The sequence below is a fragment of the Arachis ipaensis genome, chromosome B2 (genome assembly GCF_059453495.1).
Source record: "Arachis ipaensis isolate K30076 ecotype BB chromosome B2, ASM5945349v1, whole genome shotgun sequence".
Taxonomy (NCBI): Eukaryota; Viridiplantae; Streptophyta; class Magnoliopsida; order Fabales; family Fabaceae; genus Arachis; species Arachis ipaensis.
Genome location: NC_142437.1, coordinates 83,022,472 through 83,047,320, shown reverse-complemented (window position 1 = coordinate 83,047,320; position 24,849 = coordinate 83,022,472). Strand labels below are relative to the sequence as shown.

The 24,849-nt window shown below is 34.1% G+C and overlaps 2 protein-coding genes and 1 non-coding gene across 4 annotated transcripts; 1 reads left to right on the top strand and 2 right to left on the bottom strand.

Annotated features, from left to right (window-relative positions):
• The first annotated feature begins 287 nt into the window (after window positions 1–287).
• PRFB3 (peptide chain release factor) lies at window positions 288–6,184 on the top strand. Of its 2 annotated transcripts, none has more exons than XM_088503421.1 (6): window positions 288–804; window positions 1,143–1,360; window positions 1,903–2,103; window positions 3,260–3,472; window positions 4,354–4,531; window positions 5,808–6,184. In XM_088503421.1, exons 1-6 carry the CDS (start codon window positions 612–614, stop codon window positions 6,086–6,088), a joined length of 1,284 nt encoding a protein of 427 aa, XP_088359547.1. In that variant the 5' UTR covers window positions 288–611; the 3' UTR covers window positions 6,089–6,184. The 2 variants fall into 2 exon arrangements, with proteins under 2 accessions (XP_088359547.1, XP_088359548.1); XM_088503422.1 differs by having other exon boundaries at window positions 318–800.
• An 8,266-nt stretch (window positions 6,185–14,450) lies between these two features.
• LOC148574621 (uncharacterized) lies at window positions 14,451–23,499 on the bottom strand. Its single transcript, XM_088505923.1, has 4 exons — window positions 23,371–23,499; window positions 16,860–17,334; window positions 15,089–15,160; window positions 14,451–14,800 (listed from the first exon to the last, which is right to left on the bottom strand). Exons 1-4 carry the CDS (start codon window positions 23,497–23,499, stop codon window positions 14,451–14,453), a joined length of 1,026 nt encoding a protein of 341 aa, XP_088362049.1.
• TRNAN-GUU (transfer RNA asparagine (anticodon GUU)) lies at window positions 19,979–20,052 on the bottom strand. The gene has a single exon. It is a non-coding gene; the product is annotated as a tRNA-Asn (tRNA).
• Window positions 23,500–24,849: the final 1,350 nt, after the last annotated feature.

The window sequence follows — 24,849 nt, the reverse complement described above, 5'->3', positions numbered from 1 at the left end:
AACTAATATATTTTAAATTTTCAATATCTAAATATATTTATGTTAAATTTTTTTATTTTTATATATTATTTTTGCCCCCACTATTAAAATTTTTTGGATTTGTTACTGAGTATTATTGAAATGAGTTTATAAATAATATATATTATTAATTATTAAAATAAAAATTTATATTTTAATATTAATAAAATATTAAAATAATATTATAATTTATCTAATATATATATATGCGTGTGTCTATCTATGTTTTACAAGAATTTTAAATTGACGTGCTTCCGGCATGCGAATTTATGTGCTTGTGTGCTTGTGCCTAGATGTGTGAGACAAAAAAAGATAAAAAAAACATTATAGGTGGATAAGTTTATCCTTATATCCAACACCACCACCAGCTGTAGCTAGTTGCTAGCAGCAAAGAAGCACATCCAATTTGTGTCTTCTTGTTTGCCCATCCAACCTCTTGTTCTATCCTCTTCCTCTCATAACCGCACGACCCTTACCCTCCTTCCCTTTCTCTGGGGCTTGCGGTAGTGGTTGACGGAGGGAGGTATAGCGGCGGTGAATCCCACTAATTTCAAATCCGAATCTGCTTCAAACTGAAACCTCAGTTAACGGTTATGGCAACTGTGGCCTCTGAAGCCGCATTTCTTAGAACAGCTCACGACGTTGCATCCTCTTTCTATTCAAAACGGCAGCACCATTCTCTGGTGACGACGAATAAGAAGCCACATGCTGAGCTTCTGTTTTGTTCTTCCAGAATTAGAGCTTGTCACTCCATGCCTGACAACAAGGATGTCTACAAACAAGTAGGTCTGTTCTTTTCTTCTTTTGATGTTTACTGTGAGAATGCAGCGATTTTAGTTGTTGAAAATTCAATGTGCTTTCGCTCCATGTCTGGTATTGTTATGAGAGGTCATGCATTTCGTTTCTCCCATTCTAAATTCCATTAAGGCTTTGGGTTATATCAAATGCAAATAATCACTTGCTTCTTATAAGTGTTTGAACAGTTGAATGCTCTTCTATAAATCTGATGAGCTAGATTGAAGTCAATGTCAAACTATAAATCTTGGTAGCGTAATGGCTGTTATAACTAATAAATTACTTATTAAATTTTCAATTATTCATGACAGTTATTTCAATATGATCAGGTTTATTTTCTCTAAGAAGGAAAATTGAAGATGCTATTCTTCGTGCTGAGATGTTCACATCAACAGCCTTAGAAATCGAAGAAGCCAAGCGAACTAAGCACGAAGAAATTCTACGTGCTTTTGATATGTGGGATGATCCAGCTAAATCCAATGAAATTCTTGTCAAGCTGGCTAATAGCATCAAAGTGGTTGATTCTCTTAAGGATTTAAGATACATGGTAAGGTTATTTATTTATCTTTTACTCCATGATGGTGTGAGGATTGTTTTGGCCAGTAAAACAGTCTTGCGGATTCTGGTAAGCTGTACAAAAGCATGAGAGTGTGGCAGTAACATCAAACAAAAAATCATGCAGAGAAGTTTCATACATATGACATCTACTTAGATAGCTGTGCTATAAAGCAAATTTTCACCCAAAGTAGTGTAACGAAAAAAGAAAAAAGGAAAAGAGGAATTACTTCATAGTTTTATCACTTGAAGCCATTTAAAATTTAGAAGTGGATTTGAGTTTCTTGCTGCTTCTTCCACCACACCTCTTAAAAAGTGATGAAGCTTCTTTCATTAAATTCCTTATCCTCAAAAGGTTAGCCAGAATTTTTCTTCCAATATGATTATAATTAATAACTTTTTATGAACCTATGGCTCAAGAAGTAGATTTCTATAACCTTTGTCACTCGGTCGCTCCAATTTATTTTCAACATCTTTTGAATTTCATCAAATTTGAAAAGAAAGTGATAATTGTTCTAAGTCTTGCTCCTGCAGGTAGAGGAAGCCAAGTTGATCAAGCACTTAGCTGAGGTGAATGCTATTGATTACGGGCTCTACAAACAAGCATATGATGCATCTTTGGGTGCAAGTAAGATTTTGGATCAATATGAGATGTCTAAGCTTCTTAAGGGACCATTTGACCTGTCGGGAGCTTGTTTGATTATAAAAGCTGGAACTGGAGGCATCTATCCTAAGGTTTGATGAATGTAATATTTGAACTTCATTATGTGATTCTTTGGACTTATAACTTGTGAACTTGATTTATATTTGTTGAATTTTGTTAATACACTTGGTGAAAACTAAACCCGAATTATGATGCACTTCAAAATTGTTTTTCACTTTAGCAATTTTTCACGATCCAAATCAAATAGTCTCTTCTCATGATTTGCTTTGTTTCAAATCTTTATATAATTGTTTCCAAATGCAAATGAATCAAGAGGGCTTTGTTAAGTTGTCAATAAATAACTCATTATAAAACTTTGTCATATCTAATAACATGGGCATTGATGCTAAGGTTTGAAAGATGATTTACAGTAGGATATTATCATGTTGTTTGGTCCATATTATTTGATCCCAACTTTACCCAGTAGGACAAAGCTTAATTGTTGTAATTATAAATCAAATATTTCTTAACAGGTAAACATTTTGAACTAAAATATCATAGTTGTTCTCCTCTTAGAAAGGAGTTGTTTTTTCTTTGGCAATTGAAATTTTAATTTACTTGCACTGCCAGTAAAACCCTACTCATTCATTACATTCATTTCTTTTTTATCCTGTGTGTTTGTTTGCGTGTGTGTGTGTGTGTGTATGTTTTATCAGTACATGGTTGCTTCCAATGGTTTGGCACATATTCATCTTAAGGTCTTCGGCTTGGGTATTCTAAAAGGAGAAAACTAGCATTGCTAGAATTTAATAATTTGTTCCCACAATAAGTCAACTCGGCTTAACTTAGGGTAGCTAGAATCTAGTAGACTTCAGATATTAGTGATTTAGACAGAAAAAGAAAGAAAGTTCCGCCAGCTAATGAATTTGATACATGCATGTTTGTTTGGAAGTGCTTGTATTGAGATGAAGTATCAACATGGTTTCCATCAATTAAAGTTATGCTTTATTAGGACATTCTCTAACAAATTTGAGGTTAATTGTCTCAGATTTTTCTTCAAGTGCTAAAAGTTTCGAATATATCCATTTTACAATTGGTTAATCCTAGAAAGCTGCTAGGAACATCGCGACATTCTAAAATTGACTTGTTGACTATCTGCCTTAAGATCAATGTTTTATGTTGCCACTATTCATTTGAAGGTTTTCTGGTTTTTTTCTTTATTTTTTAAAATTCTTTTGCTCAAATTAGCTCTGGGCAGAACGACTCCTTAGCATGTATCTTAAATGGGCCAAGAAACAAGGTTATGAGGGAAGGATTGTTGATAGGTATCCATTCAAGAACGGAGGAATTAACTCAGCAATGATAGAGCTTGAATTCGAGTGTGCTTATGGCTATCTTTCAGGGGAAAAAGGAGTTCACAAACTGATAAGTGATTCCCCGAATGAGTCTTCAGAGCTTGAGGTCTGAACAATTCCTTTTGTCTTACTAAAAGTAAACATTCATTTCTAGTGCACTGTTATATTCACATGGCATATTATCATAGAGACATTTTTCTTGGGAAGTAGAGTCTTTTAATTCCACATCTTTAATGTTAACTCTAACTCTATCATTGCATAATCATTGTACGGATACGCATAGTTAGCTTGAACTTATCATATCTGTTCTTATAATTGTTGTTGTTACTGTTTAGCAAGCTTTTCTACTAGCCTTTACAAATCGACCTTGTTTCTGAGTAAATAAAACTTTGAATGCTAGGAAAAGTTTCAAATATGAGGTTATGGCTTTTAGAAACTGTGTAGCTCTAGATTTCTGATATTATGTGTCCACAAACAAACCACGATGAAGTGAGAGGTCATGCATGTTTCACCTATTTGCAGTAAAAGTTGATTAAAAAAAAATGACCTATGGAATCTTTTATTTGTTCGCGTCGATAGTTATAAAAATACAATGACAAAAGATGGAACTGTTTTAATTTACTTAAGTGAGATAGTTGTAACCATCCTTTGTATATAAAGGACGTTACCATTAAAACATTGTGTTTTCATAAACTAGATAATGTATTGCAGAAATGCTTGATGGATTCTGGATTGGATGATATTTCAATGACACTAACTTGAGTTCTGATCATTAGCCTGTTATCTGGCTAGATTTGTGACAATGAGGTTCTGCAACATTATTGCTTCGGTTGATTGGATTATAATACTACAATCATCGCATGGCTGTTGACATTTTATATTTTATTGAAGATTTTTGTTTTTTGTTATTTTGAGCTTTTGACTATGCACCAGAAGATTTGATTAAATCATTTTGTTTAGAATGTTTACGGAAGTTAAATTTTACAGGCTAGCTTGGCAATTGTAGATGTTATTCCCATGTTCCTTGAAAATCCGTGTGATCTAGAAATTGATTCTGAGGATTTGATTATCTCATCGCCCTCGATTCCGGCAGAACAGAAGAAACAAACTGGTCTTACAGTCTGCATTCAACATATACCAACTGGCATAAGTGTCCAGTCCTCTGGTATGCCTATATTTGAGTTAAAATATTTACAATTTTGTTGTCTGAAGCTGAAATTGCAATGCCCCACATGTTCTGATACGTAATTTTTCTCCCTTTGGTCATTGATGATCTGCTACTTTACTTGCAATATAGCCCAATTACTTTGCATTGAAACATTTGCAAAATTATTTTCCATCTCTTCCCGCTGCAGTCATGAGGGAAAGTATCATTGCTAGAGCTTTCTGCCATCACTGATTTTGGAATATACTGCATTACTTGTTGCAATAGTATCCTTTTTAAAAACATAAAAAATAAAGTAGTTCTGCTAATTTCCGATGTGAGAAATCGGGATACCTGCCGTCACTGTTATTTTAGATAACTAATGGGTAACAAAAGTCAAAAAAGAAGGGAACCTTGGAGCAACGGTTGAGTTGTTTCCATGTGACCTCAAGGTCACAGATTCAAGCTGTGGAAACAATCACTAATGTAATTATCAGGTTACGGTACGTAAATTACATCCTTTGGGTGCAGCTCTTTCCCGGACTGTGTTAACATGGGATGTTTGTGTACCGGACTGTCCTTTTTTAGTGGGTAACAAAAAGCTCCTCATGCCACATTGTGGATTCTTTGCTAGTTCAGAGAGAGGTAGATCCTGAAAATTACAAGACATTATTTTCACCAAGTATTACTTTATTGTAGTAACTGTCAGTTACTTCAAGTTGTTTTAAGTGGTTCTGCTTTAGTTTTCTTTAAGGAAGGTCTCGAACTTTGGATATGGTGGACGGTGGAAAACTGGTGCCGGTAGAGATTTACTTCTATAGTTGGTCATCCTAGCTTGAACCAAATTAATTAGATTTACTTCTAAAAATTGTTGCTATATAAAGGTTGAATAAGCATCAATATTCACTGTATCTTACCCCAATCTTTGGATTAAGGACTCAAAATTGGGCATGACTTGTCTAGGAAATTATTAATGTGATAGATATTTAGAGGTCATATGATTCTATTTAACAACTTCTGTAATGCTCGCTTTGATTTAAACAAGGTCGCAATTACATTAATTTCTAACATCACTTGGAGAAGTGTTTGTTGGGGATAAAAAATTGTTGTCATCAGTCATCTTTAATCTATTAATAATATGACAGAACTTAATAACACTACCAAGTTTGTCTCCTATATTAGCACTTTTAAAAGTTGATACCAGACTTTTCTTGATTAATTAATTTCATTTATTTATTACTATTTCCCCCCCCCCCCCCCCCCTCTCCCTCCGCTTCCCTTTGTTGTCGTTTTACAGGTGAGAGGAGCAACTTTTCAAATAAGATGAAAGCACTAAACAGATTAAAGGCTAAACTTCAAGTGATAGCAATGGAACAAGGAGTTGAAAGTATAAGGAGTATAAGCAAGGGAAAAATTGTAAATCCGGTGCAAGAAGAAACTAGGAGTTATACCTCTCATCCATACAAGTTAGTACATGATGTAAAGACTGGCATTGAGTTGCCAGACTTAATCTCTGTCTTGGATGGGAATATTGGACCCCTTATCGCAGCTCACGTTAATACGAGACTCATGTCATAAAGTTTTAGAATGAATACCTAATCCAATCTGTAATTATTATTTTATTGGACAATATGATCCATAGTCAAAATAAAATGGCAATTCTAAGCTTTGGTATTTTCCTTTTAGAGAAAAGGACAAATAAGTCTTTGATCCGTAGACATTTAAATCTTCGAAAATTTGAAAATATATTTAAGTCTCTAATCTTTTTAAAACTTGAACATATCGATTTTTTATGTTCACTTGGATTTGTCAGACATAACAAAACATTAAATGTGATTTCTGTTGTATTGACTTGGTTGCACGTGGAAGAGTTTTTAGAATGGGACAAATTAAACTTAGAGATCGATGTGTCTAGATTTTGAAAAGATTAGAGATTTAAATATATTTTTAAATCTTCAGAAACCTAAATTACTGCAAAAGAGTTAGAGATCGATTTGTCCTTTTTTTTCTTTCTTTTATATTAATTGCTTATTCACTACGTAATTCTTGGTTTTGTTCCGGTAGTTAGTTAGGGTAATTTTGTACACATATTAGTGATAAATGCTAGACTTAGAATGTTTATTCCTTGATCACAGCCTAACATCTTTTAAATTATTGGGAATTTGAGAATTTTGAGAATACTTGAAAATTGTACCATTGATATATTGAGAATTTTTTACTTGTTAAATGTTAATGATTAATATGAATTGAATTGGAAATTTTTTTTCCCCTAATTAGCATGGAAATTACACCTGTGTTTATTAGCAGAAAGTGGAGCATTTTATATATTATTTATATATTTTCTTGTGTGGTATTTATTCTCTCTTTATTTCTATCATCCTAAACTTAGCTTGTTTCATCTTCTGATTTTTAACTATTATTACGTACATGTATTTAAAATGATTAAAGTATTTTTTGTCTTTGGAGCCACAAATTTTATAGCCTACCTATTATATTAATTCCAAGTTAGCACTTTGAATCTCTTATATCCTTTTTATTTTTAAATAGAATAATATAAGGCTAAGATGAAATAACAATAAAAATACTTATAGTCTAACTCTTTAGATAATGTAGAATGTTATTTGTTTAAGTAGTTTAAGCATAAAACAAGAATATTATATAAGAATATGTACACTTTTTTATTTTGTTATAGAGCGAGCGCTAAATGGTGTAGGATGGTAATATGTGGTGCATCAGTGCTGTACGCATGTGTGGTGTCAATTACTTAAAATTGGACGGTCCGATTTAAGGGTTAGTAATCGGACAATTCGATTAGAGGGACACAAATCGGACCGTCCGATTTGCGTCTTCCAGGCCACGTGTCGTGCATGCATCCTCCCCCAGTGACGGTGCCCCTTATACGAACATGTTCTCTTGCTGAGTCTACTCTCTCTCTCCGAAGTTACTTTTTTCCTTACCTACACAGCCACCATCTTCTCTCTTGTTCTTCATCTTCACTACAATTTCTTCTTCTTCTGCAGTAAATAAAAAATTTCAATGCCAAAGAAACAAAAATGTAAAGATGTTGATCGTCATGAATTTCATATTATCAATTATCTCTGTCATTCTGATTATGTAAGTTTATTTTTAAATTCTTTTATATTTCAGAATTATTATTATTATTATTTTTAGAAATTTAGAAATATATATTTAAATGATATATATGTGGCTGTAATTGTTATTATTGTTAGAAATTTAGGAATATATGTTTAAAGAATAGTTAGAAATATATATATATATATATATATATTTAGTTAGTGAATATTTTAATCAATAATAATGTTTGAATTAGACTAATATCATTGATTAGTTAAAAGTATATGTTTAGAATTTTTTGTAATAATTTTAAAAATTATATGTTTAGAGTTACGTTAATTGTTGTATAATTGTTTGTAATAATTTTGAAAATTATGTTTAATAATTAGGTTTTATAAAATATAATATATTATATTGCTCCGGTAATAATAATTTATTTATTGTTAGATATTTAAATTGATATAAATATATTATTGTAGTTGAAGTTTTAATAAGTGGAATATGATTAGTTAAATAAGAGTTGGATTTATTTAGTTATTAGTTATTATTAATAGTTAGTTAGTAATTATGATTATTTCTGATGATATAAGAATTATTATTATTATCTGTTAAACTATGAATATATAAATAAATAATTATGTAAGAAACAATTGAATGAAAATTTAGGAAACCGTTGAATTATTAATATTTTGGAATTAAATTATTAGTATTATTAATAATTATTATTATTCTGGATGTAAACAGTTGGATTAGTATTAGTATAATAAATTAGTTATTATTATTAGGGAATTATTAACTTTTAGTAGTAAATTAACATGTTTTGTGTAGTTAAAGTTGAAAATTTTTTTATTAATGATAGCTAAATTATTGGTAGGTTGGTTGTATTTATATGCATGCATGCTACTTACTAAATTAGCATTAGTCTAATAAGTGAGTTACTATTATTAGGGAATTATTAACTTTTAGTAGTGAATTAGTAATTATTATTAATTTACTAATAATTTATTATGTTTTTGTAGAATTTACGAAATTTGACATGTAATTATCTACTGTCTTCGGATTAGTACAATCATGCTATGGAGGAGCATTTATGATTTACTGGTTTTTATCATGTTTTCCAAATTAAAATAATTCAATGTCAGAAATCACTGGTAAATACTCTAGTCAAGAGGTGGCACCCAGACATACACACATTCACCTTTCGATTGGTGATTATGCTGTGATATTGGAAGATATGGCTTTGATTCTTGGTCTTAAGACAAATGGTCTTCCAGTGAGAAAAGTGACTATGAGTAGTCACGAAGCCTTAGAGGCTGAGTGTTTGCATCATTTTGGGGTTGCACCGAAAAAGTCAGACTGTAGAGGAAGCTGCATAAAATTGACATGGCTTCGGGATTTAAAAGAATGTTTACAATGCATTGACGAAGACAATATTCAGAGGTACGTGAAGTGCCACATTATGTTGTTATTTGGTATGATCTTGTTTGGAGACAAGTTTGGGGCAGTTGTGCACTGGAAGTTTCTGCCTTTGCTTCGTGATTTTGGCAGATCAGACAGTATAGTTGGGGATTGGCATGCATAGCACATCTGTACAGGTCGTTATGCAAGGCTTCTCGTTTTGACTGCAAGAAAATCAACGGTCCACTAACACTTCTACTAGCTTGGGCTTAGCTCCATCTACCACATCTTGCGCCAGTTCCTAGGAAGCTCTACAGTTTTCCGATTGCAAATAGATAACATTATCGACTTACATCGTACATTCATATTTAGCATCCAGTTGTGTTAATGAAATAAATTACCTTAGGTGGCATAACTGAGACCATGGAGGTGGACGCTATAGATATCTTAGTCTTGCTCACTTTAGAAAGTCATTTGATGATCTTCAGGAAGGTCAGGTTTGTTTTCATTAAAGGAGTATTTGTTTTTATTTTAGTGTAATTATTATTTGACTTGTAATCATTTGTTTCTTTTATTGTATGCAGTTTGTGTGGGAAGCCTATGCTGTTGATCGCATTGAGCCAGACATAATTCCTGTAGAAATCTACATTGACTCAGTTGTGTGGAGCGCTACGGTGCCATTGGTATCATTTGAATGCATTGAGTGGCATGCAACCGATCGGTTTAGGCGACAGTTCAGTTTTATTCAGGGAGTTCCTCATCAGGAATGGAGTTTGGATAAGGCATACGGAAAAGTCTTGACTGGTCCTAAGAATCTTGATTAGGTCACAGCCACAACTCATTCATTTTGGGTGATGCAGTGGACAAATAGGTATAATCATATTCTTTCTGAGATTCCCATGCCTCCACAGCATCCCTTAGAGATTTACATGCATTGGTACCGTACAAAATATGGCAACCACTTGAACTTGTCGGATCTTGTGGTGCAAGAGAATGATGAGAATAATCCAGTTAGGGATGATGACAACCAAGAGCAGGAGAATGATGAGCCACAGTCACCGCCAACTCCAACCTCAACCTCCAGAAGAACAACCACAGTCCTCGATTTCATATGTACCTCAAACACAGTTTACCCCGTCATACCTATTAAATCAGAGTACTGGAGTACTCTACTGACTTTTGCTTAACCAACCATGCTTTTCAATAGCTGATGGTGTAATTGAACTTCGACTGCACTTCCACAATAACTGATTTTACCTTTATGGAGGGGTCAGTCTTGTAACACTCTAATTACCCTAAGCCTTATCTCATGTCGTAAAGCAAAGGTTAATCAGAGGTTATGACAATTCTAAAGCTTGATACATATTTATATAGAAGGAAATGATATATTCTAGAAGCCCGATGAAGGATTAAGCTCAAAAGCAGAGTCTAAAAAGCGCAAAACGTTCATACGAAGCTACTCTACTCGAGGCACAAGATAAAGATATAAGATAACAAAATATAATTATATAAGAGAGTATAATGATCATAAGATACTAGCCACAGCACGCGGAGTTTAGACCGACTAGTTGTATACAGACATACAGAGTTTTGATAGGTAAAACAGCATATACAAAAATATCTCTCATAAAGTAAGCCTCTAAGGCAAATAAAATACAAAAGTGAGAGTACTAATAAAAGTAAGTCAAAAGACTCCGAAACATGATAAAGGTCCTCTGCTCTGTCACCATCAAGCAACTCACCGAGGTGGGTTGCGACCTGCATCTGTAAAAGCAACAACAAAGTATGGAATAAGAACCGGAGGTTCTCAGTATGGTAACAGTGCCCAGTGATGTAAGATATAAGACTCCAGGACGCCAGAGGCAATCCTAGAACTTCGTATCCATCACAAGATTCATCTTAAAGAATAACTAAAACATTATAACATAACTTAAACCAAAATATAATAAAGGGGGTAATCTAACTTAGTGGATTTCTAAACTAACAACTCTCCGCTGTCCCACAGCCTTCACCAACCTATCCTCCATGCGATCCCATCGCCACCGCCTTCCGAACCTCCTCAATCTCAGTAGAAAGCACAATTAATACAATGCAAGTAAAATACAAGTATAAGCATGTATATCAAGTAATTCAAATAGGCAATTAGGCATGTTATATAATTAAGCAAACAATACAAGTCGACAAAGCAAACAGACAGATAGAATATGCACATGATAGATGCCTGTCCTATTGGCTGTAATATCACATTGTCGGTTCAACTGCCAACCCGACACATCTCCATGGAGATGTCGCCTTTCGGTCACGTATACAATGGGTACCCCCTAGGGATATCGTGCCCCAGCCCACGGTCCCGGGATATAGTGCCTGCGCACACTCTTGTAATTCCGAAAGGATGCGAGCAGGATACTCTGCTACAGACCTCACATCTCAACGTAAGAAGGACTAACCACCGCCCTTACGCCGCCGCCGCGACCTCGACAGGTGGGATCCAACCGCTGTCCCTGCCAGGCGCATAGAGTCTCAACAATCTCATTAAAATGTTTCATCAGTAGTTTTCGAAATCATTTCATTCAGAGCTCATTAGATCACTACTTTCACAATTCATCATTCCAATCTCATTAGTTCACCTCTTTCACAACTCATTCCGAACTCATTAGTTCACCATTTTCACAATTCATTATCAATAATCACCCATACCATGCCCTCTCACTCAACCAAAACCAGCCTCAGTACTTCAAAAACCTAGCCTCCGTTCTCTAACCCTTTACCAGAAATACCGAATTAAACCACCTATGACCTTCTCTATGTTTTGACATCCAAAAATAAGCTAAAGAGTCTAAGATAAGTGTCACGGAGGTTTACAAGCTTGCCGGAAAGGTGAAACCGTTAAAAACAAGGTTTTTATTGAAAAATAGGACAGTGTACGTACGCACGCCCAGGAGAATTTTCAAGAAGTGTGTGTAAGCATAGAGGTGTGCATACGCACAGGAGTAAAACTTTCCATTCTGCTTGTTCACACAATGCGTGCGAACGCCCTCAACAGAATGCACCTTCCAGCGTGTGCGTGCGCACATGGCTGTGCGTGTGCATAGCTTGCAAAATTTTGTTGGTTGTGTGTGCGCACAGAGTGTGCTAGCTCTCTCAACAGTAGCCATATCTCCGTGTGTGCGTGCGCACAAGGATGTGTGTGTGCACATTTTCAAAAATTCACATGGTGTGCATGCGCACAAGGCTGTGCGTGCGCACACAAACCAGAAAACCACAAATTCTGCAGTATTCACATAATTCAGATTTCAGACACCAAATTTCAACGATGATATCTTTCTCTTTAAAATTCAGATTTCTAAAAAATTTATACCATTTTAAATTGAATTATCTTTATTTTGATATAAAAATCATTAAATTTCAAAAACCGTAGCTCAAGATATGATCCGTCAAAGTTAGCCCAAAACTCATTTTTAAAAAAATTTTACAAGTTCTCAACCTTCCAAATTTCCAACCAAAACCAAACCAAAACCTCACCAAACTCCAAAACACATCAGATCTTACCCTTTTTATATCTCAATTCACCACTTCACCTTATACAATCATCAATCCCAATTATCATTTACATGATGCTATAATCATTTCTCAACCAACACTTTAATCAATCATCATTCCACCATTACCAATCATCATAATAAATCTCATTCATTCACAATATCAATTTTCAACACTATTTACCAATATTAACATCATTATTTATCCAATTCATCAAAGGCATCAATCCATCATACATCATCACTCACCAAGTTCACCAACCAAATTAATCCAATCCTATCGTATGGGTCACTAGCCTAAGTGTCCAGAAATATTATATATTACATAGAAAAAACCAAAACCATACTTTGGCCAATTCCCAATATGCACTAAATCATCAAATTGACCTCCACCAATCTTCCACGAGCTCTCAACTCAATCAAGCCACCAAGTCCACTTTCAAGTCACCAACATTTTCCACACAACACCAATTCAAGCTAGAAATTACACAAATTCCATAAATCAAACCTAGAGTTTCATATATACACAAAACCACAAGAGATCAAGCATACTCACCTTACCAAATGTGGATTGGGTCAAAACCCAATAGGAATCAAGTGCTAGAGTGTACCTAAACACCAAAAATCACAAGATTTTACTCAAAACCAAAATCAAAACTAAATTTTCGAATTTCACAAGGGCAGAAAACTGGGCAAGGAATTTCAAGGTATTACCTACATAAGTGAAATAGAACTAACGAGCTCGGTGAGAGTTTCGCGTAGCCGCTGACAGCACGTGAATCGGAGCACTATAGCTCGAGATATGGCCACCGGAAGTGATGAATGAATAGTACCGTTTCTCTCTTCTTCTCCTCTTCACTTCAGCCACTCAACCCTTGTGTTTGTGTGTTTGTGGCTGAAAGGTTCATTAAACGGGGTGTTATATATGTTGGGCTTGGGCCCAACTTGGACCCGGTCTAACCCGTTAGCATTTTCAGCCCGTTTGGCCTAACTTTGGGCCAAACCTTTAAAATTAGTGTCCAGTTTTTAATTCTAAATATTTTTCTAAGATTTCCTACTGTTTTTATTATTCTTGCACAGTACCAGAGAGACTTAAACCAGTTCAACCGGTTCATCTGTCGGTTCGCAGTTTTACTCGGTTTTTGCAGAAAATTACATTTTCCAACTCAGAAAAATCTACTGAGTCCAAAAATCATATTTAAATTCTCTAATTCACATTCTAAATTTTTTGATCCTATTTTGGGCAATATTAATTATTTAATTAAACGGTTAATTAATCGCGGTTCTTACATTCTCCCCACCAAATAAGAAATTTTGTCCCCAAAAGTTGGTTTACCTATCATCTTCATTAAACGTCCCCTTAACTTAAACTTATCTCTCACCATTCCTCGTTTCATTCCTCCACTTCAGCTCAAATTCCTATTTACATCTTCTATTCTTAATTATAACTTCGTATTTTAACTGAATTCAAACCTATATCGTACTTGTCCTTCTCACTCTTAACTCCATTAGATCAACCTCAATACAACATTTAGCATTTCAATTCAATGCCCTTCCAAATCTATCTTCCAAATAAATTAGTTCTTATTTCAGTCTAAGCCCAAAGTCATCATGATCAAATATCGCAATCCCTATATTCCCGACACAACAATTGCAGTCAGTTATCACCCAAATCTAATTTATTCACCTACCCTCATCTTCACAGCCTATCCCAACTCATTCTAATCTTATAGTCACAATCAAACTTAGCTTCTTAAAGGTCCTTACATACCTTAACTCACTAAACTCCTCAAGTATTTAAACCTAAGATACGTTTAGTCATCGTCCTACGACCTTTACTCACAATTATTATGTGATATTGCATTCCATAAGCTTCTGCTGCGCTACTCTGATTTTGGACAATATTAATTATTTAATTAAACGGTTAATTAATCGCGGTTCTTACAAGTCTCAACCAACGGCTTTATTGCTTCTGTAATTGTATTCGAATTCAGCTTCGAATGATCCTGAGAAATGGTGGCTCTGGTATAAGTGTGATTACTATTATACCTCCTTACAACCCAACAATATTTTTTGCTGATCATGCTAACCTTAATCAGCCAATCACAACCTGACCCATACTGTGTACACTTGGCATAAAATATCAACGGTTCTGACTCATACAACCGGTAGTCTATACCTCTTCGAATGGTACAATCTTTCATCGCCATAATAACAGCTTCCCTAGAACTGAATTCCATTCCCACAGCAAATTCACTATCTGCGACAATAGAAATTTCTACCACGACGACAGCCATACGATAAATATTTAATACATAAATATTTAATAAGTGAAATTAAAAGTAAATCAACACTCACTAAAAAGATTATTATCATTTATCTGAGAAATACTAATTAACAAATACTAATTAACATTTATCTAAATCAATAACTAACTAAAAATATTATTATCTTAAATTTAACTAAATAAACAAATAAACAAATGCTAATTAAGTATATTTTCCGGAAATTATTATAAATTATTACAAAATTCTAATCATTCGTATGAATATAGGCAATTACGTACCTGCATTCATATATTCCGGAAACTCCGGAGCATGCATGGCTTTCAAATCCAAAGCTCGCATGAAAGATGGCTGGTAGGAGCCCAGTGTCCGTTAGGAATTTTCGCATAAGATTATGATTCCATCGATGGTATAGTTCCCAACCGACGAACAACTCCCGACCAAATTTTGGAATCAAAAGACGTCACTATTCAAAATCAATATAAATTCCGGGAGTTTGAATTCCTGGGTCGTCTCCCAAGGACTAGTGATCAATGAGTGTGTAATTTCGGTTGTGAAGGCAACAAGATTTTCAATGAAGATATAAACAATTAAAGGAATAAAAGAACATTTAAAATTGCAAGTAATGAACAAATAAAGAAATTAAAGAACTAACTATGTAATATGGACAAGTAAGATATGAAAGTGATTGATGTATGTATGTATGTGTGTGATTCAAAGCATAAGTGAAATCTTGGCTTGGGATGAGCTAAGGGTCCTTTCCTTGTTGGAACCATAACTATGACAATTGTAATGAATTAATCTCACTTAGTTAACCCTCACATCAGAGAGTAGATCAAATGAGCATAGTTGTTCTTAATCCATAAATCCTAACTCACTTGCTAATTGCCTTAGTAACAAGTTAGCGTTGGTAGAAACAAGAACAATTAACAATCCAAGGATTATCACTAAATGTTGGACATTCCAACTCTAGGAACCCAATTTCTCATTTTCCCCATGCCAAGAGGTAGAAATTTAGCCCATAATCAAAATTGACATTTCCACAAACACTTGGTGGGCATAAACATTAAACATGGAAAAATTGAGAAAATGCTTGAAACTATGAGCAACAAATGATCAAATTCAATAATAGCAACTCAACCAAACATATAACAATCATCAATCATCAAAATCATCAACAAGAAATCAAAATTGCAAAAAGTATATATATTAACACTATAACTTTAATTACAAGAAAGAGTATCAAAATTGTAACTATAAAGAGTAGTAATTAAGAGATACTTACAATGGAGGCTAGCACAAACCAAGATCAAAAATAGAAAGGACACTTGAAATGTAAAACCCTAATATGAACCCTAATGGTGTTGAGAGAAAACTTAGAGAAAAACTAAAACTAAAGCCTCCTACTCTATTCTAAAAACTACCCTAATGATATGCTATGCTTCTATCATGTTTGCCCCCTCCAATATGAGTTTTTGGTATCAGAATTGGGCCTCCAAGCCCCTCAAAACGCGAGTCACGTGCAATTTTAATGAAGGATGTGCGGGCACCTGTGCGTACGCACAGACGTGTGCGCACGAACACTTCGCCGAAATCTCAGGTTGTGCGTACGCTCAAGGGGTTGTGCGCACGCACACTTCGCGATTCTTTGGATGCTTGTGCAATGCGCCAGATGCTGTGCACTCATATACTTGGCTCTGATTTGCTACCTGTGTATGTGCACAAGGGCTGTGCGCACGCACACATCAATTTGTTCTTCTCCTTTATTTCTTCATGTTTCCTCCTCCTTGCATACTCCTCTTCCATTCTCACCGAGCCATTCCTAACTTATACATCTGAAATCACTCACAAACAACATCAAGGTATCGAATGGAAGGCAAATAGAATAAAATTGATTAAATTAGGCACAAAAGAGCATGTTTTCACAATCAAGCACAATTTAGGAGGAAAGCTTAAAAGCATGCTATTTAATAGAATAAATGCAGGTTTATATGATGAAATCCACTCAATTCCAACCAAAAATTATCATAAAATATAGATTCATCAATGGCTCCTCAAGCGGATGTTCGTTTGCGAGTGCATTTGCCACGTCAGTCACATTTGGAGCCATAGTGCCGTCACTTTGATCTTCGTCTCCGTCTGGACCAACAACTTCGTATTTGCTTTCAAATTTTTCCTCACTGTCACTATTGTAATCTTCCCGTTCAATATTTCGGTTGGTTTCAGATTGTTCGAACTCAATATACAACTCAATGAACGATATCTGAGCGCGACTTTCAATGTACATTGAAAACATCTCTTGCATGCTCGCTTCATCAGTTACATATTTTGTTTGAAATTGAACAAATCCACCAAATACCGGTATAGGATATCTGTATAAAATACATGATATTTTCCTTAACACTACAGAACCTATCTTCTCACAAATCCCACCTTTTAGTTCTTCGAATGAGATTGTGAATGGAATAACAATATCTAACGGATTTTCACAAATAAATTTTACTCCTTCAGATGTTTGTAAGAAAATCTAATCGAAATAATATACTTTTAGTAGAACTCTATCATCCATTTTTCTCACTCATATGAATATAAACTTCACTATCAATTTTTTTTTTTACTTTATACGAACTAATAGAAGAACCTAAGGGAACGAGTAAGCTGAGGGAAGAAGAAGAAAACAAGAAGAAAAGAACAAGGAGAGGAGATCTGAGAACCCATCTACGAGTTTCACACACACATATATACATATACATATATATCAAATCGGACCCACCGATTTGTACTCACAAATTCAAATAACACTTATAGTAATCAAATCGGACGGTCCAATTTGACTCTGGCGAAATAAAAAAAAAATTCTATATGGAAATCAAACGGTGATAAGTGGATATCTTATACACTTTTTCTAGTTGTTTTTATATTTTTTTAGTTAGATTTTATTAAATTTTACTATGTTTTAGTGCGAAATTCATCTTTTGGATGCTACTTTGAATTTTTGTATTTTTTCTATGATTTTAGGTGATTTTTGGGCAAATTTGGCAGAATCTTGTTCAGAGCCGAAGAAAGGATAGCAGATGTTGTCAAATCCTGACCTCCGTGCATTTCAATGAGCATATCTTGAGTTACAGAGGTCCAATTGGCACGTTCTCAACGGCGTTGGAAAGCTAACTTTCAGAGGTTTCTATCAATATATAATAGTCTATACTTCTCTTCCAGAAATACTGCCCAAAACTGGCGTTGAACATCCACATATGGAGTTCAACGCCCAAAGAGGAGCAATCCCAGTGTTGAACGCCCAAAACTGGCGTTCAACGCCAGCCAGGGAGCTGGGACCAGCGTTCAACGCCCAGAATCTAAGTTGAACGCCAAGCATCAGTCCAAACACTCACCAAGTGGGTCCCAAAGTGGATTTTAGCACTCCGTAGCTTATTTTATTTTCTTTTTGTAATTTTTAATTAAAAACAATATCTTTTAGGTTTAGTGTTAGAGATTTTTACTATAAATAAGAGACTTCCTTCCTTATAAGGATCACGCCTCCCCAAAGGGGAGGATCAGACACATTACTTTACACTTTCTTTTCTGTTTTTTCTATAAATTATGAGCAACTAACCCTCCTAGGTTAAGGTTAGGAGCTCTGTTTATCTCTATGGATTGATATTTACTATTCTATTTTAATATATGTTTGATTTAATTCTAAAGTGTGTTTTCGTTCTTCATCAAAATAAGATTGGGTATGTCCCTTTCTCTACATGGGTTCTTGTGATATTGGGAAAAAGTCACTTGAGCTATAGTTTGAAAATACTCCTCCTAAACCAACAAGTTATCTGGGCTAATTGAGATATGTGACATATAATCTCGTTAGTTATGGGTAATTGAGGTTTCTGTGGCACTACTAGCTTTCTGAACTTCATCCTCTAATCCGAAAGATCCGACATTGTCTGTGGCGTTTTGAGTAGGATCGGAGGAAATTAATTCGCTGAGAGGACAAGATTTAATTACTTACAGTTTGCCATAGAATGAGTCAGTCATTGTTAAAATGGTTAGTGAGAAATATTAATTCTGAAGGATAAATATCTCCGAGGCTTTAACTGTTTTCTCATTACTGTTTCTACACCAATCCTTTATTGCTTTTTTTATTGTTTTGTTTTATTCCCCTATAACAACAACTTCTTTTCTGTTTTGCCTGACTAAGAAGTGCAGGATAACCATTGCTTGCTCAATCCAACAATCTTTGTGGGATCAATCCTCACTCACCTGAGGTATTACTTGGACAACCCAGTGCACTTGCCGGTGAAGTTGTGCGAGTTCAATTTCGCGCACCAAACAGTCCGATTTTCTTCGCCAAAATTCAAATTTTCCCTCTTACACAAATCGGACCGTCCGATTAGTGAGTTTAATTTTTTTCCAAAAAAATCGGATGGTCCAATTTCTTCATCCCTTGTTTTAGAAAAAGCTGTCCCACATCTATGTTTAGCCCCCACATCCTCCATAACAACACAAAAACACACATGCTTTTTATATTTAAAAAAATGAGCCAAAATATGTAATAATCAAAGTGTGAAGGAAAGACGTGTATTAGAAAAAAAAAATAACGAAAAAATGACAAATTTGATGACTGACACGTCATCACACCATTATACATGGTCAAACTATGAGATGATACGTGTTACAAAAAATCCATGTCATCAAGCCACGTCAATACGTTAATGAAAAATGGATTTGAGACTAATATAATACAATTTTTCAATTCTAGAGACGTAATTGATACAATTAAAATTTTAGAGACGATTTTAGTGCACAACCACTTTGAGAATTTAGTAGCTGCGGAACTAATGATCCCATTTACATATGCTTAATTGGAAAAGAGGAATAAAAGACAAAATGTATATGCAAAAGTAAAAATTTTTAGTTATATAATAAAGGTAAATTGTATAAAATTTTAATATTTATATATACTGCATCGGATTTAAATTCATATATAATTAATAAAGTTTGCCTATTCTTAAAACATTACATCATAATTTGCTAGTCGATGAATGAAAACGAAAAAATTTTAAAATTAATGATCCGATGTACATCTGGTTAAATAATAATAAAAAAAACAGAGTAATAAAAGACACTGTCTATATATGATATGCATGGGGATGAAACAAATAAAAAAAATGATTAAACGCTAGAAGGAGGGCTTGAACCTCCGACCTTGTGGTTAACAGCCACACGCTCTAACCAACTGAGCTATTCCAGCTTACATTTAAATTTGATTTTAGGACTTTATAACATCTATCTTTCCTATATTATTACCTTCACTTTTTTGCTGCCCTCCAAAATGTAGGTGACGTATTTTAAAATGACTACAAGTTTCAAATTTTTATATTTTAATTATATAACTTTTTCAATTAGTTAAATTCTAGTTCTAGATTAAAAGTAAATTAAAATTTTTATCTAAGAATATTTAAAACATCGTTTATAAAATTATCGTTATTTCCACAATCGTTTCTTTTCATTATCGTTGTTCATTTATCTCTCACCGTGATTTTTTTCTTTTTTTTTTTTCTTTTTTGTTATATATTATTTGTTTTGTTCTCTCTTTTTCTAGTTTTATTCTTTTTTTTGTTATTGCTCCCTTTTTTTATTGATGGTAGAGAATTTTGGAGGTTTGACAACGTGATGATAATGAAAAAGCTCTTTTCTCTAATTTTAGAATTCGTAAAGAAAAACAGATATACCGATAAAAAAATAAAAAGATAACAAAAAAGACAAGGATTGATATTGAATGAAAAATAATAAAATAAAATAGATAGATTAAAATTGAACAGAAAATAATCACTGTATCTTTTATCTAATTTTTTAATATAACAAAAAAGAGATTTATCTAACCTTATTTGACCATATCTTGATTTCATCAAAAAAATCAAAAGTAGAACTCTAATTTCTATTTATGTTTAGGAGGTATTCAGTCACCTTATAATAGGCTAAAAAAAAAAAAAAAAAAAAACTAAATCCACTAAAATAAAAGTCCAATATATATATTAACTAAATAAATAAATTAAAATATATAAAATTAAATTAAATATTCTAACACTTTAACATATAAATTATTAAATAATATTTGCACTTATCATATTACAATTTAAATCACATATCATTTTTTTCATTTTTTTAAAAAAGATTAGTCCTCAAATTTTGTGATTAAAAAAATAGTGTACGAAATAATAATAAGAAAAAAGACAATTTTTTTTTTGTGAAATAATACAATCTTTTTTTTTATTTTTTGAGATAATTTATTTTATTTCTTTTTTAAGTAAAGTAAAGATAACAATGACAATGACCAATATACAAAAAAAAAAAGAGTAGAGAATGTAACACCCTCACTATCAGAAGTCACGCTTCCGGCTGCGCCACTCTGATAGTAAGAAGTATTACGACTACTTTACATACTAAATACTAAAATAGGAGCCTGTGACTCGACACTGTATCGCTGATTTCTTCGAAACCGGAAATAAATACTTTATCTTAGCAAAAATACAAGCAGGCATAAATTCATATACAAAACTCCTTACATAATAACTCATAATATAATATACATATAAAACATACAACTCCTACCCCTCTTACAAATTTGTAATAACAAAGACGAGGGAAAAAAAATAATCTAATTAATACAACAATATATAAATCAAACGCAGTATAACGCTCCTTAATGCCTCTTCATCTGGTTCCTGAAAAGGTAAAGCTGTAGGGGGGTGAGAACCTAACCACACGGTCTCACCACGGAATTTCAAAGTTGTCATAAGAAGATATTTTATAAGAAAACTGTTTTCCAAACTCAGTGATTATCATTGCCTTATGAATCTTTTAAAAACCAATGGGTAATTGTTCAAAACCTTTTCAAAGAAACAATGTTTAATCTTTCAGAAATCCGAAACCTTTCCTTTCTTATAAGAAACTTTCAATCAGAAACCAACCACGCAATCAAACAACACAATCATTAATATAGCACCAAAGTTCAATCTCAAATGTAGCACGCCAGGACAAACACAGGCAAGGCAGATAAGGAAAGCACAAGTAGGCAGCAGTTACAGCAAATAGTCCAAGTAGCAGTTACGAACAGTTTAACAATTAGGCAAACCAAAACAAGTTCAAACTCGAGCAAAGCATACAAATGCATATGATGCATGCCTGTCCTATGGCTGATGAGGCTCATCTGTCGGTTATCCAGCCAACCCGACAAGTCTGAATTGTACTTAGACTGTCCCCCGACGTGCATCCCCAAGAGTCTATGCATAGCTTTTTCTCAAATAATCAATATTACTCAATGGGGGTAACATTCCCGGGAATTTATATAGTGCCCGGTCACACACTTACATCGTAGGGTCAACAGAGTATCGAGTTTTCAACCTGGTACACGTGGTGGCAAGCCACGGTACTTAATCCAGGGAACCTCGTATCTCAGATATTTCAAATTCATAAGCCATATAAATAATTCAAAGATCTTATCTCAACATTCTTAACATCATAATCATTCATCAATCCAAATCTCATTTCCAACTTCATTCAAAAACCATATTTCAAGGAAAATCCTCATCAATTCTCATCATCCTTCTTTCCATCCCATTTATTAACAGTCCTAATTCAAAACATAATTCTTTTTTTGATAAATAAATCAATCTTGAAGCATAGAACGTTTAAAAAAACAAATCTTTTTATTTAACTACTTCAAATAAAACTTCCAATTTTATAAAATTTCGACAGCATTTCCTTTAAAACTCGGACACTGCCACCCTTTTCGGGTCCCATCCAAACATTTCTCAAATCCTTTCTCAACCATTTCCAAATCTCAACACTTTCCAAAATTCAACCAATTCCATTATCAAATTATTTTCAAATCAGACCAATTCCAATAATGAAACCCTTTATAAAGTCAAACCAGCTCAAGTATTAAATTATTTATAAAATCAGACCGACTCAAAATCAAACCGGTTTAATTTCAAACTAAGAAAAACCACTTTTCATAATAATCAAGTAAATAACTTTCCAAATCCATTTTTTATCAACAACCGTACTTCACTCAAGCAATCAAGCACCCAATAATCCAGTCCAACAATCCATTACATCCACAAGACAAATCTAATCACATAAATATATCTTTTTGCATCAATATCTATTTATCACAACTCTGTAATGTAAATTAGATTTTAAGAAAAATCCCTACCTCAATTTAGTCAAAGCTCAGTAGTTAGATTCATCAATTCCTCTTTTGTTTATTTTCAATTTTACAGCAGCAGCAGCAACCTTGTTTATTTTCAGACAATATCAACAGCGGCATCAAGAATCGCGGCAACAACACTTTTCTGACATAAATTGGAATTTAAAGCGAAATTGATATTGAGTGGAACAGAACGAAATTAGTAATGGAACATTTACGATAAATTGAAATAGAATCAAATAACCTCACCAAGAGAAACAAAGCAGCAGTGACCCTCTGAACCGATCAGGCGGCAGCTCCGGCACTCCCCGAAGCTCCGGTGGTTCAATAACAACCTTAATTTCGACGCGCAAATACCAGAACCCAAACCTGCGGTACCAGCATCTCAAAATCTCCAACAGATTGCAACGGAACATTGATTTCAAGAAGTTTCAGAAACAAAGTGCTTACCAAGAAGACAGGGGTTCCGGCGGCAGTTTCCAACATACACAGGCTTCAAAGGCGGTTTTCGGTGGCAGCAGCGCTCTCCGGCAGCAGAGGCGCGGTCAGAAGTCGCGGCCAGAAGCTTCGGAGGCAGCAGATTTGATGAGGATGGCCGGCGATAGGAGCGGCAACTGTGCGCGGTGGCTGGACAGGTCCCGATCCTCCCTTCCTCCCAGATCTCTCTCCTCTGCCTCACCCATGGACGACGGCGCTGACAGCTGCAGCAACGGCGACGGACTTCGCGGCGGGGACAGTGGCTGTGACAGGAGCCTGCGAGGACGGCGATAGACACGACGCGGCAATGGTTCGCGAGGCATGGTGCAGCGGCGGCGCGGCTTCTCTGCTCCCTCAACTATGTGCTCGCTCTCTCAGATCTCCCTCCCGACGGCATAGCGACGGCGACGGTGGCAGTGATGCCCACCGGCGCCGTCTCCCTCTCTTCTCCCCACTCCCTTTCTTCTCTTCCTTCGGTCCTCCATCTCTCTTTCCTTCTTTCTCTTTTCTCTTTTTTTTTTTCTTCTGTGAATATGTTGCGTGGCTTATGGAAGAAAAGGAGGTTCGGTGGCTGAAGAGATAAGGCAGCTGGGTTTTTGGGAAATTAGGATTAGGGTGATATTTTGGAAATTTAGGGTTTTGATAAAAATTAGGTATAGGGATAGTTTAGTGATTTTAATAAAATTGGAGTATAAAATATTAATATTTGAAAAACTAATTTAATCTCTAAACTTACTTTAAAATATTATTTGTGGTATAAAAATACTAATTGATTCTCAATAAATTACTCTAATTGAGAATACATGGTAATATAATTAATTTTCTTTATCTTTAACTTAAAGTATTAAATGATATAAATACAATTAATCTAAAATCAAATCATATAAAATTTTTATTCTTTTACAACTATTAAGCTATATAATTTAAATATAGAAAATTATTCAATAACTATAAAATTAAGTAAAATTTCTAATTAATTATCAAAACTTGATTTAATTTTTGATTTAATTTGCTTTAATAAAATAATTTATGAAGATAAAATTTCTAATGAATTAAATGAATTGAAATTAATTCATAACAAGATTTATTTGAAAATTCTGGGTCTTACATCCTACCCACCTTATAAAATTTTCGTCCTCGAAAATTGATACAAAATAAAAGAGATTTCATATTACTTCACTCTTGAACTTATTTAAAGAAAAGGTAAAAAGTTCTCAGTATATATATTCATATAGTTTCAAATACCAGAATTTTCGTATGGCACAAAATTATAAAGGATATAAGTGTGATGCGAAACAGAAGTTACAAGATAGGCTTGATGTACAAGATGATATGTTTCAAACATGTGATGGTAAAGCA